Raw genomic sequence first — 13,526 nt, 5'->3', positions numbered from 1 at the left:
AAGCAGAGACAAGTGCTATGAATGCAGAGGATGGAATGATGGTGACCTAGGTTGCAGAGGGACAAAAGTGACTTTAGAGGAGAGGCAGCTCTTGAACTACATTTTAAAGTTTAAGTAGGCTCTTGCCACTCACAGGGTTGCCCATGATCAGTCCCCTCTGCGTCACCTGGGAGCTTGTTAGAACTGTAGACTCTCAGTGCATCCCAGATTCTCATCTACTGAATCGGAATCCTCATTTTAACAAGATGTGTGGATGCACATTGATGTAGTGATGGCTGGGGTGGGGAGCCAGTAATCAATTAAAGGTTAAATGATATTTTTGCCATTTTCAGCGGAATCAGGGTGGTGACTGATAAAGGGAAAAGAAAGAAGGTGCCCTCCACATAGGATCCCCAGCCCCCTTGATGCCCGGCCTTACCTATGCTTTTCATGAGGCTACTATAATAGTCATTCTCCTTCTCCAACACGAGGGCCTCCATCAGGGGTTCCAGGGGGGGATTTGTTGTCAGCGTGGTAGAAATCAGCTTTGAAATCCGAACCATCACTTCATCCTCCTCGGGGGCAATCATGTCTTTGCGGATTCCATTGGTCAAATAGTAATAGTATGTCTTCCATAAACAAACCACCAGCAAGTAAATGATTGTGACTGGATAGCTGTGCCCACGTCTCCCACCCATCACCTGCCAAGGGACTCCTTTCACCCATCCTCACCTTCACTGGCTAAAATCTTGCTTTCTGGGCTTGCTGCTTTGCACTCATCACAACTGACATATTTCCCCCACAACTACAAAGGACTCAACCAAAGCCAGAGAGATTTCAGTGGGGTATAAGGAAGGATTTGTTAAATGCCACACAAATAGGAACAGTGGAATGAGGACAGAGGCCAAGGATGGAGCTGGCACATGTGGTGACCTTTAAGAAGAGGAATGATAAGCTCCTAAAATGGGTTCAGATAAGTCACCCTCTTGAACAGCAATGATCTTCTACAAAGGACTTTGATCCTATGTCGTGTGCCTATCAGTGGGCAGAAAGTATCCCCAAAGTCTGAGGGAGACCTAAGATATATTTTTTCTAATCCAACCATGGGTTTTTGAGTTTAGAAAACAATGCAAACAAAACAAAGATGGCCAGTGTGACCTGGCGACTTCAGGAAGTTTTATTTATTTAGGATTTGCCTCTAAGTTCCTAGATGGCTGAGTGGCTCTGGGAATGAATGAGTTGCTTCAGATGGATGAGACGCTCAGCATGTGGGGACAGGACATGAAATCATCTTTCAGTTTCAGTGTCAACTGTCTGGGCAGAAGGGGCTGCTGCCTGTAACTGCAGCTCCTGTGTCTCCAACATTAGTGTTAGCAGCTTATACAGGGCAGTATTGCCAAACTTCCCTGATTTTAAGAACTGCCTGTGTATAGGAGCAGAAGGGCAGAGCTCTTGTTAAAATGCAGGCTCCCAGTACCTCTTCAGGCAGTTTATTATGGGGGGGTGTGTGTGTTTATATGTTTTGGTTACAAAGTTTGCTTTTGTAAATTTTAAGTCAAAGCCATAGATGTGACAAGCACCCCGGGTGATCCTTATCTTCAGGCAAGTTTGAGAAATGCTGCAGAGCTCTGGAGAGCACAGACTGTAGCAGTAGCCAGACCTGGTTTAAGTCTTGGTCTTGTCCCTTACTATATAAACTTGAGCACATTGCTTAATCAGTCTATACCCCAATTTTCACAACTGGACAAAGGAGGTAAGCAGAGCACCCAGTTCTTGAGTAAGGTCAAGTAGCTAGAGGGTTAAATATGGGATTTTTGATAATAGTGCGTACTCAGTTACTGTGAGTTTTTATTATCAATTTTATTACATGCTATAAACTCACAAGCTGTTTTGCTCTAAAGTTTTGTTCTTCTTTTAAGACAGGGATTGGAAACTTAAATGTCTATCTGGAGACAGGCAGGTCATGTTAATAAGTGAAAGTGGGCTGGACATAAGAAAATAACAGGGAATGGTGGGGACAGGGAGAAATTAGGGATTATATTTCTCATCTCAAGGTGGTAGCTGCTGCTCAGTGCCAAATGTTTTAATTTTTTCAAGAGAAGTTGGAAATGTAGCTTATGTGAGAATTCCCTCATCTTCAAAACGTATCCATGGGCCAAATTCAGCCAATGATAGGTAAGACTGCCACATGAAATATAGGATACTTTGGGATGGACTCATACTAAAAAATTGCTCATTGTTTATCTGAAATTCAAATTTAACTGTGTGTCCTATTTTTTGGTTTTGCAAAATCTTGCAGCATTAGCCTATGGGCCACCATTTTTGTCATCTACATCCTACAATGACTCAAAGGCATCAATTTCCATCACTTACTAGAGCACAGAACTCTCTCTTACATGCACAAGCTCGTGCTCGTGGACACACACACACACTCCCCTCAGTCAGTGGTGTGTCATGGACTCTGAACTTTGGTATTTCAAAAACATTCCCTGAGTGATTCTCCTGTTCTCCAGTTTAGAATCACTGAGATGCCCAGAGTAATACTCAGCAAACTGAAAGAAAAGAGGTTACAACAATGTACCTCCAGGTCTGATTCCGATGGTTTGCTTTCCTTCTTTTCTACTTCTGTCTCCTGCTGTAACATCACAACAATCTGCTCTTCTGGACTCATTGGTCTGCTTCCTGGTAATGTCACAGATGAATCAACCTCTTTCTTTGCAGGTGAGGGGGCTGTGTTCCAGGCCAATTTGACCCTGAAATGTAGACATGGCTCAGCCCTTGGTGCTCGGTTCTGTACAGGTGTCAGCCTACTTTCTCCAACCTGATGAGAGTGGCTCTGCAGTGGAGGTGCCCCTCTTCTGGGTCATCCGACATGGCATGTGTGTACCTAACCACTGATCACCTCTGAGGTAAGTTAGGATCGTTTTGTTCAGTTGTTTTGTTCTTGTTTAGAATCTAAATATGTTTTTTTGATCAAGACAGTTAAAATCAGGAGTCCACTGGGCCTCTGGGAACAGTTTGAGGTGAAGAAGCAGGGTGTGGCTTTAATGAGACCACTGCCTCCTGGGGGTTCAGCCCATTGTTCTGCATTCTCTGGTACCCACAGTGTCACCTTACCCAGTGTGATCCTCTTTGTTTCTGGAGAATTTCATTTTCTTTGTGACGGGCTCTGATGAGCTTTTAGTTGCTGGAGGAATGGAGAAGAAAGATGTCAATGATGGGCAGTGGTCTTTGGCCATTCTTTGCCCATAGGGACAAGACTCTTGAAATAGTTGGGAGCACACTAAGGGGAGTGTACACAGGATGGCGGATGACACAGAAGATGTGGGTTCTGGTCCCACGTGCATCACTAATTAAAGTGTGATCCTGGAGAAGTGACTTCATCACTTCAGGCCTCAGCTTCCCCAGCTATCCAGTGGAGATGAGCATACTTTCCAATCACCCATACGTTTGACAAGTGTTAATAACTGCCTGCTCCAGGTGCCCTCCAACATTGCATGCTCCATTTTCTAAATATATGCATGTTGGTTGTATTTCTCTTATTTAGTATTTCTCTTAAAACAGACCCAGGCTTTTAAACTCAATGCACTTATTTTAGAGGAAATTTTATGTGACTATTATAAATAGAAAAACAATCAGCATATAATGATGGCAAATAAAATAAACCAACAGCATTGGCAATAAATAGAAGGTAACTACAAATAAATCCAATAAATGATATAAAAGCTATAAAATTTTAACTAGATACTGTTACTTGATGAAGAAATGAGTAACAGAGAAGTGTTCAAGATATACAGATATTAAATCGACACTTTTAGAGAATTAAAAGAATTGAAGACTACCAGTTAAGACATACCTTGTGTTCATGCTTAAGAGTTTCTCAATATATTCTAAATACAACGATAATAGACAAAATAGTCCTCGACTTTTTTTTTTTTTTGTAGAGACAGAGTCTCACTTTATTGCCCTTGGTAGAGTGCCCTGGCATTCCACTGTTCACGGCAACCTCCAATTCTTGGGCTTAGGTGATTCTCTTGCCTCAGCTCCCAAGCAGCTGGGACTACAGGCATCCGCCACAACACCCGGCTATTTTTTTTTTGTTGTTGTTGTTGCAGTTCAGCTGGGACTGGGTTTGAACCCACCACCCTTGGCATATGGGGCCGGTGCCCTACCCACTGAGTCATAGGCACTGCCCCTCAAAATTTGAAAAGACATTGCATGGTTCAACAAGATGCTCTTCTGTGTGAGCCAGAAATAAACACTATTGCAGTAAAAGTTACAAACTAGCCTTCTGGGTGCAGAAGCAGGTAGATCTACTGAGGAGTTTGATACCTGGGGTGTAACAGAATCCCAAAGACTTCATGATATGGGGAACTAAAACCAGGCTCACAACATCCACGCAGGACCAAAGCAAGGCTTCACCACTCATGAGGACAGGCTGGATAGACAACAGCACTGTCATGCAGATAAAATATATGTGTCCTAAACTCAAATGGGGGTTAGAGATAGCACTAATCCCCATCTGTCATTAGCACTAAATCTGTCATTAGCACTTACGGACTAATGACAGACTGGCCAAACCTCACACTATCTCTGGGGCCAGATCTCTGAGATTCCCAAATGGGAGTCCCAAGCCAGCTGTAAAAAGCCTGGGGGATAATTTGGAGTCCTAAGAGGCCAGACAAAGGTATACAAAATAAAAAGCTAGATTAGGAAGAGTCTATCAAAAGAACACACACTGTCTGCATTTGATAAGTGAGCACAAGCAAAACGAATCCATGGGACAGAAACAGAAAGCGGTCCCTCTGGGGTGTGATGGTTTGGGGTGGGAGAGAGAATTGACTGAAAAGATGCACAAGAACACTTTCTTTTGTAATGGAAATGGCCTGTATCTTATTTCGGTGATGGCTATACAGTATAAACAATTGTCAAAACTCACTGAACTAACCCTTAATATCCAAGTGTGATTTAAGATTGTGTGTGAATTTTAGACCTCAATAAACAGTGTGGGGTGGACGATATATGTAGCCAGACCTGAGAACGTGAGTGAGCTTGGAAGAAGAGCCTTTCCTAATTGTCTTTAGATGACTATGGTCCTGGCTGATGCCTTAATTGCATGCTTGCAAGAGACCCTGAGCCAGAACTACCCAGTTAAGCCTTGTCTAGATTCGGAAACTATGAGATCACGCACAGCAATGATTTTACACCACAAAGTTTTGGGGTAATTTGTGGTGTAAAATGTGCAATAACACACGTGCCTGATATATATAAATGGTCCATAAATGTTAACCGTTATAATCATTTCCATTTCATAGATGGGGACAGTGAGGCTCTACAAAGTTAACTACAGCAAGAAGGGGGAGCCAGGACTAGAACCTGGAAGTAGAAGTTTCACTTCAAAGCCCCATTCTGCAATGGTATGACACACTGCCACAAATACCTGATGGCTGCCCTTGACTAGTCTTGTCCCTTGGGACATTGATGGTCGTCGGCTGGTAAACCTTTAGCAGGTCTTTCAGCTTCAGGTCCTGGGCCATCAAGGAATAGTTATTGGCAATGGAGTCACTGGGCCCACGGTGGTGTTCCTGCTCTTTGAAGGGCACAGCCAGGGTCCATGATGTGCGTTGCATCAAGGGGGGATAAAAGCTGTGTGATATGACTGTCTATAAGGGAAGAAATGCAGAGTGAGGCACAATGAAGGGCATCTCTCTCTTTTTTTGTTTTTAGTAACTACAATGGCACTTTAAAAATTTTATTTCAGAATATTATGAGGGTACAAATATTTTGGTTTCATAAATTGCTTTTGTACTATTGAGTCAAAGATCATGAGGGGCATCTCTTGATGAACCTGGGCTCTCACTCTGCTCACTCTGAGACTCCCAAGAGTCCCCCAAGTTTCATGCTGTACCTTCCACTTTCTGCACACTCAGTACAAATACTTTCTGAAAAGATACCAGTTGTACTTCTCTGACCACTGTATTATTCTGAAGTCAGGGATAATAGTTTATATTCAACAATGACTTTGTAAGTCTGGTAATTGATATCTTTCACCTTTATTCCTCATGGATATGGCTACAAAGGTACATAGGTACTCTCATTTTAGTTTAAATAAAATAGCAGGTAAATGAGAAGGTCAGATTTTTTTTTTTTTTTTAGACAGTCTTGTTCTGTCACCTAGAATAGAGTTCAAGGCCTTATCCTAGCTCACAGCAACCCCAAACTCCTGGGTTCAACCAATCCTCCTGCTTCAGCCTAACAGCTGGGACTATGGGTGTAAGCTACCATGCCTGGGTTAATTTTCTATTTTTAGTAGAGATAGGTCTTGCTTTGCTCAGGCTGTTCTTGAACTTCTAATCTCAAGCAATCCTCCCTCCTTGGCCTCCTAGAATGCTAGGATTACAGGTGGGAGACATTGCACCTGGCCAGGAAGGCTAGATTCTAGCTTACCTTTGTACAATGGCACAGGTCTATCTCCCACACTGCTGTAGCCTCTTCTGGTGGCAAAAATGACCAAAGACTGCTTGTTAAGTCTGATTTGTCACCCAATAGCACTTGCTAAATACCTAGAGAAGCAGGGTGTGTTCTTCACCTTGTTGCCTTCAACAGACATTGGGCAGCCAGGTGTGCATACCTTATAGAGTTCAGATGGTTCCTCATCAACAGAAGTGGGCAGAGGGGGCAGCTCTGGCCACCTCTGGGCGTGGCTCATGTGATGTATTGACTCATCTTTGGCGATCTGAGAGAAGAAGGAACAAAGCCACCCGTTAGGAATTGGGGAAGATTTCGAAACCTTTAAGTTGGTAAGGACTAAAAAGGTCCCAGGAAAGGGAGTAGGCCTAGAGTTCTGCCCACAAATCACCTTCCCCCCCCCACCATACATGATATATGTTTCATTTAAAAAAAAATTGCAGATAAAATTGTATGTATTTTTATGATGTATAACAATGTTTTGAAATATACACATCTATGCATATACACAAGGTTGGACAATTATATTTACAAACTAACCATAGATAAAGGGCTAACATATGTATTACCTCACATGGTTAATATTTTTATGGTGAGAGTACTTTACACTTTTCAAGAATACAATATATTGTTAATTATAGTCACCGTGCTGTATAATTGATCTCTTGAAATTATTCCTCATAACTGAAAGTTAGTATCCTGTGACCAATATCTCCCCAGTGAAATGCCTGTTTCATTTTTTAAATTATTCAGTCTGTCTCTCCTCCAATGTCTCCTCCTTGGCTTCCCTTCCATGAGCAAATTTGGTTATTTTTCCCCCTGGGATGAGCTCAACTTCTGAGGGCATCCCCAGTAGTCTACTCTTGGGAGTGACTTAAAAAAAACTGACTCTTGGGCGGTGCCTGTGGCTCAAAGGAGTAGGGCGCCAGCCCCATATTCCGGAGGTGGCGGGTTCAAACCCAGCCCCAGCCAAAAACGGCAAAAACAAAACAAAACAAAAACTGACTCTTGCATTCCCACCAGCAATGTAGAAGTGTTCCCTTTTATCCTCATCCACGCCAACATCTCTGGTTTTGGGATTTTGTGATGTGGGCTAATCTTACTGGAGTTAGACGATATCTCAAAGTAGTTTTAATTTGCATTTCTCTGATGATTAAGGATGATGAGCATTTCTTCATGTGTCTGTAGGCCACGCACCTGTCTTCTTCAGAGAAGTTTCTCTTCAAGTCCCTTGCCCAACCTGAGGGCACTTGTTCTTTTCTTGCTAATACATTTGAGTTCTCTGTGGATTCTGGTTATTAAATCTTTGTCAGAGATATAACCTGCAAATATCTTCTCCCATTCTGAGGGCTGTTTGCTTGCTTTACTTACTGTGTTTTTGGCTGTGCAGAAGCGTTTTAGTTTTATCAGGTCCCAGTAGTGTATTTTTGATGTTGCTTCAAAAATACCTGGGGGGTCCTCCTCATAAAAGAAGCCCAAGTGCCCATCAACCCATGAATGGATCAATAAATTGTGGTATATGTACCACCATGGAATATTATGTAGCCTTAAAGATGGAGACTTTACCTCTTACATGTTTACGTGGATGGAGCTGGAACATATTCTTCTTAGCAAAGTATCTCAAGAATGGAAGAAAAAAGTATCCAGTGTGCTCAGTCTTACTATGAAACCAATTTATAGCTTTCTTATGAAAGCTATAACCCAATTATAGCCCAAGAAGAAGGGGAAAGGGGAGAGGGAGGGGAGGGGAGGAGGGAGGATGGGTGGAGGGAGAGTAATTGGTGGGACCACACCTACGGTGCATTTTACAAGGGTACATGTGAAATTTACTAGGTGTGGAATATAAATGTCTTAACACAATGACTAAGAAAATGCCGTGAAGGCTATGTTAACCAGTTTGATGAAAGCATTTCAGATTGTGTGTAAAACCAGCACATTGTACCCCATGATTGCATTAATGTACACAGCTATGATTTAATAATAATAAAAAACCTCCCCCAAACCTGACTCTTGCTTTTTCACATAAGCAAAGTTCCAAACAGAAATTTCCCTAGGTAGTGGCCTTGCATTTTGTGTGTATTTAATGCACACCTACACAAATCTGTGTACTTCCTGCAGAAAGGAAAAATATTATTTACACTGTAGGAGTTTGAGTCCACCACTCTATCCGCTGAGTGTGTACTTGGCAGTGAGCTGCAAGGATGTATGAACTTGTGGCTCCCAGGGTTGCTCTCAAGTTACAATTGCCTTCCCACTTCTCTTGAACAGAGTCAAAAGTGATGACATTGTTGAACAACACCACATGTCTTTTTGACTTAAGACTAAGCCCCTATGCACAAGACAACTACTTCATCTGAGACTGTGATGGAGAAGCTGCAATGTGTCCCAACACTGGAAGAAAAACTGCTAGCCTGGACCTGAGGCATTGCTGTGCAGTACTTTAAAGATAGTTTGAAGGTTTCAAGGGCCATTTGACTCTCTGTGATTTTCACCTTAGGTAATGACTTTGGACTTAACTCCTATGTAAGATGAGACATTGTTGCACTGATTTGATTTATTTGGGTCTGCAAATTCTGTCATGTAAGATAATTGGTGGAGAGTAGGAATGAGGAAAGGAAATATGATTTAGCTTTTAGCTTTCCCAACATGCCCCAGCCCCTCACTGCTGATTCAAATTAATCCCCATTGTCTACCCTGGAGCATCTTCCTCATTAAATAAGAACAACAATATCAACCATTATTCCAATTTATTATGTGCCTGGCAGTGTACAACCTTATGAGATTTTTTATCTCCATAATCTAGCTGAAGAAAGTAAGGCTCAGAGAGGACAGGTAATACATTCCAGCCACATAATAGGCTGCCTTGTCTTCTAAGTCAGTGGTTTTTAAATACACATCATTCTATATTCCAACATTTTGGAAATTATAAGTATCACTTATGTGGCAAGTTACTTTAGAAAGCTTCAACAAAAACATGTAGAGTCATAAGCAAAGATGCATACTGAGCCTGGGATCTTTGAAAACATAGAATGAGTTCACTGATCTGATAATGGCCCAATTCAGTGGTTCTTAAAAATTGTGGCATATCAGATTCACTAATGGAAGTTTATTAAAAGTAGAAATGATTGAGCCCTACCTTGAACATAATGCACTTGAGAATCACTGACCCTGTTGTTTTCATCTTACAAAACTTGCTATGCTACTTTAAATTATTATGCCTGACTTTCTGCTTTTGACTTCAATTTCATGGATCCAAGAATTGACCAATCATCTCTAAGAGTCTCCTCTTTCACCACTGAAATTAATAGCAGGTCTGCACTGAGAGGGTGAACAAAATAGAAATTCCAATTTCAATCTGAAAGCAATCTAGTCATCCAAAGCAGGTAGTATACTATCCAAGGAAGATTTTGGCAACGGTACTTTCAGAGGTATGAGGTCATTCATGATTTCTTTCAGGATCTCAGAAATAAGAAATGGATTGATAAGTTACAGCTGTCTGTATTTTGTCTTTGCAAGCAAGAAGGTTTTGTGGTCAGTGGAAATCTTCTCTTTGGCCTAGCTTTTAAATCTGTTTCAAACAAAAATCTTCATTAAGAGAGCAACAGACAAGCACTACACAATTCGGACATCTTGAGTAAATTACAGTAAGAGTGGGAATGCGTAGTTAACTGAAAAAGCCCTGACCTTCAGTCAAGCAGAATGTTAACATTATTTATGTTTTGGCATTCGTGCTTTTGCTGATTTCAGCCCTGACACCAAATGTGAATTTACTCAGTCCACCAAAAGAAGTGGATACAGCCCTATGTACATAACTGGCTCTACTTCAGTTTTAGTCCACATTGTACAATGTGGCAGGTCCTAGCCCTGGCTCTGGGGCAAGGTGTGTGACAGATATGACCAATCAGAATACTCCATCCTCCTAGACCCAGTGATCAATTCAGGGATAAGCTTGTGAGCCAAGCTGGGTTAATCAGAGGATTCCTGACTCTTTCACTACAGCTACTAAGAAAGGGGCAATGTCTTTTTTTTTTTTTTAAATTAAATCATAGCTGTGTACATTAATGCAATCACGGGGCACTGTCTTTTCATTAGGGTTACTACCATAGGAATGTTTATGACCAGAACTCCCAACAGCCATCTTTGCTTTATGTAAGAGAAAGATTGTCTTAGAATAAAGCCAATATAGAAGAAAGCAGAGCCACCAGAAGGAGAAAGAGCCAATGGTGTCAGCTGGACGCCTATATCCAACTTGGGCTTCTTGGTTACTTGAGCCTGTAGATTGTTTTGGGTTTACATCAGATTGAATTATATTTATAATCACCCAAGAGGTAGACACAGAAGCCAAGTCAATAAAAGATTTCTCAAGTTAAAGAACAGAGATACTGCATCATGCAAATAGATAAATTCTTTTTGGGATAATGAAGAAAGCAAACAATGAGAGTTTGTAGAACACAATGAAGAGAAGCAGAGTTTCTTCAGAAACTCTGGAAAGAAATTAAACTTTGAGCCAGCTCATAGGCACAGACTAAGACTTATACACAAAAAGTCATGGTGGCACCTGTGGCTCAGTGAGTAGGGCACCAGCTCCATACACTGAGGGTGGTGGGTTCAAACCCGACCCTGGCCAAACTGCAACAAAAAAATAGCTGGGCGTTGTGGCAGGCACCTCTAGTCCCAGCTATTGGGAGGCTGAGGCAAGAGAATTGCCTAAGCCCAAGAGCTGGAGGTTGCTGTGAGCTGTGATGCCACACACTCTACTGAGGGCAACAAAGTGAGAGTCTGTCTCTAAAAAAAACAAAAAAGTCATAAATATCCTGAAAGCAGAAAGAAAGTATCTCAGTCCATGGACAGGAACACATGGGACACACACAAGAATAGCACGTCAAAATCAATTCTGGAACACAGCAAAGAGAATTTTTTTAAAATCTCTGGCTAAGAATATCTGGGTAAGATGCCCTGTGCCACTTTTAGGGGGAGAAGAGAGATTCTTATAAGAACTGCCTGCCTATTCAAAAAGATTTGTTGAAAATATTAATACTGAAATCTTCTCTTTGGTAAATTTCAGGGAGTTTTCATTTTAGGGCATGGGCTTAGTTATTATTAACAAATCTACATTAATTTTATAACACTTCAAGTTAAAATCCTCCTCTGGACATGGCAACCTGTTGGATCTTGGATTTTACAAACAAGATTCTGGCACCTAGGTTAGAAAGAACAGTGATTTTCAACTGGCATGCTGTGGCACACTGATGTGCCATGAACATTTTTAAAGATCATTAATGAAATTATTTTTGAAAGAGTTCAAAGCACAGCAAGCACATTTTTTTCACTCTTTTTTAATCAACATAATTTAAGTGTGCTGCAGAAGTTTAACCATAGGTTCAACTGTGCCATGAGATAAAATGGTTGCAAAACCCTGGGACAGGTCTACTACTTTGTGACAGCTTATTTTTGACTGCACATGAGGTTTTCATGTTCTTCATGGAGGCTTACCCAAATGCTCATCTGAGGACCTGTTACACCAGAATCACTTAGATCTTAATTGAAAATATAGAGCCCCAAATCTTCTGGATGAGAATCTAGGGGTGGGAACCAAGACTCCATGTTTTTAAGATGGTTCCCAGAATATTCTATCATGCAGCCAGAGTTCAAAACTGTTGTTTGGAATATATGGCTTAATGGTTTTGAAAGGGAGGGGAAAAGGAAGAACAAGTATCTATTTATGACTGAATTTTTTACAGCAAAACTTGAAGATATCCAAAAGTCTAATTCAGCAAAAATGTTATTTCAAAGCAGACAACGTGAAAATGTGATTAACACTCTTGTTCAGTCGATGGAATCTAATGTGTCAATTGGTCTATAATTGAAACATCTCCTTCCCCACATAGTCCCCAATTCCCCACACATTAAAAACATAAGTTAAAAAAAAAAAAAGAAACCTGCTTTAAAATTCACACCTACCTTCTGAGATGAGCAATCCATGTCACTCATAGTGTCCACTTTAATTGTAGCTTTCTAAGAATGAATAAAGAGCTCTTGGCTTCTCCAGGGATGCTCCCTTCCTATCTGGTTGCTCTGAAATTTATACTTCTTTAAAGCATAATGGGGATGACACGGACAATGGAACTTTCCAGATGTTCTAAAAGCTCCATTCACAGGGCTGCCTCTCGGAGGTCGTAGACTTCAGCTCCCTGAGGAGTTCCCTGGTAGAGGAGGAGAGAAAGTAAAGCTAGAGAAAGAAGGGGCAGCCTTGAATGTCTGCTAGGCTTGTAGCTCCAGTTCCTACTCTTCCTGAAAGGATCACTCTTCCTTTCCCTTGAGTAGTTCCTCTCTTGAAACTTTTCCAGGCACACGCTGTTCACTGTAGAGAAAAAAATTGAAGCAGAGTTACATATTAACACAGAGAAGATGGAGGGAATGACTCTTCCAAACAATACCCTGGCAGCCTGCACTCTTCTCCCTCCTCCCTGGGCTGCTTTAACACTGGCAGGCCCTGGGCTTGGTAACCAGGCCTCAGCGTCTGTTGCTAAGGGAAGGAGGGGCCTCTGCAGTGCCCACATACAAGACTGGGCTTGATCTAGCTCCATATCCTGGTGTCTTCCTTTTCTGAAGCCCCAGCTGGGCAGCAGGCAGTGTTGATGACACAAAGGAAGACGGGAGGGTGTTTAGTAATGTTTTAGGAATGGAAAGATGAGTGGTAATATTAGACCATACCTTTATCCCAGCCCTCTGGGAGGCCAAGGTGGGTAGATTGCTTGAGGTCAGGAGTTAAAGACCAGCCTGATCAAGAGCAAGACCCCATCTCTAAAACTAGCTGGACATTGTGGCAGGACCTGTAGTCCCAGCTACTTGGGAGGCTCAGACAAGATTGCTTGAGACCGAGAGTTTGAGGTTGCTGTGAGCCATGACACCATGGGCACTCTACTCAGGGTGTCAAGCAAAAAAGAGACCACGTCTTTGGAGAGTTCCAAAAGCACGTAGCATGATGAGTAAGTATTTGGGCTTTATTATTGGACATGTCTGGCTTCAGATCCTGCTCTTCTCATTAGTCATCTATGTAACTTGAGTAAGTTGCTTAA

General features: G+C 41.8%; 1 protein-coding gene across 1 annotated transcript in view; it reads right to left on the bottom strand.

Moving 5' to 3' along the window:
* DNAH3 (dynein axonemal heavy chain 3) overlaps positions 1 to 12,438 on the bottom strand; it is a 190,638-nt gene extending 178,200 nt beyond the window's left edge. The window contains exons 1-6 of the mRNA XM_023513826.1: positions 12,409 to 12,438; positions 6,611 to 6,715; positions 5,420 to 5,642; positions 3,097 to 3,166; positions 2,561 to 2,732; positions 419 to 608 (exon numbers count right to left, since the gene is read on the bottom strand). Of these exons, the coding sequence (XP_023369594.1) occupies positions 419 to 608; positions 2,561 to 2,732; positions 3,097 to 3,166; positions 5,420 to 5,642; positions 6,611 to 6,715; positions 12,409 to 12,438 (790 nt within the window). The remainder of the gene's footprint in view (positions 1 to 418; positions 609 to 2,560; positions 2,733 to 3,096; positions 3,167 to 5,419; positions 5,643 to 6,610; positions 6,716 to 12,408) is intronic.
* Positions 12,439 to 13,526: the final 1,088 nt, after the last annotated feature.

Source organism: Otolemur garnettii, unplaced genomic scaffold (genome assembly GCF_000181295.1).
Source record: "Otolemur garnettii isolate 467f Iridium unplaced genomic scaffold, OtoGar3 scaffold00044, whole genome shotgun sequence".
Classification (NCBI taxonomy): domain Eukaryota; kingdom Metazoa; phylum Chordata; class Mammalia; order Primates; family Galagidae; genus Otolemur; species Otolemur garnettii.
Note: the sequence above shows the minus strand (reverse complement) of the source record. Positions and strands in the feature narration are given on the sequence as shown.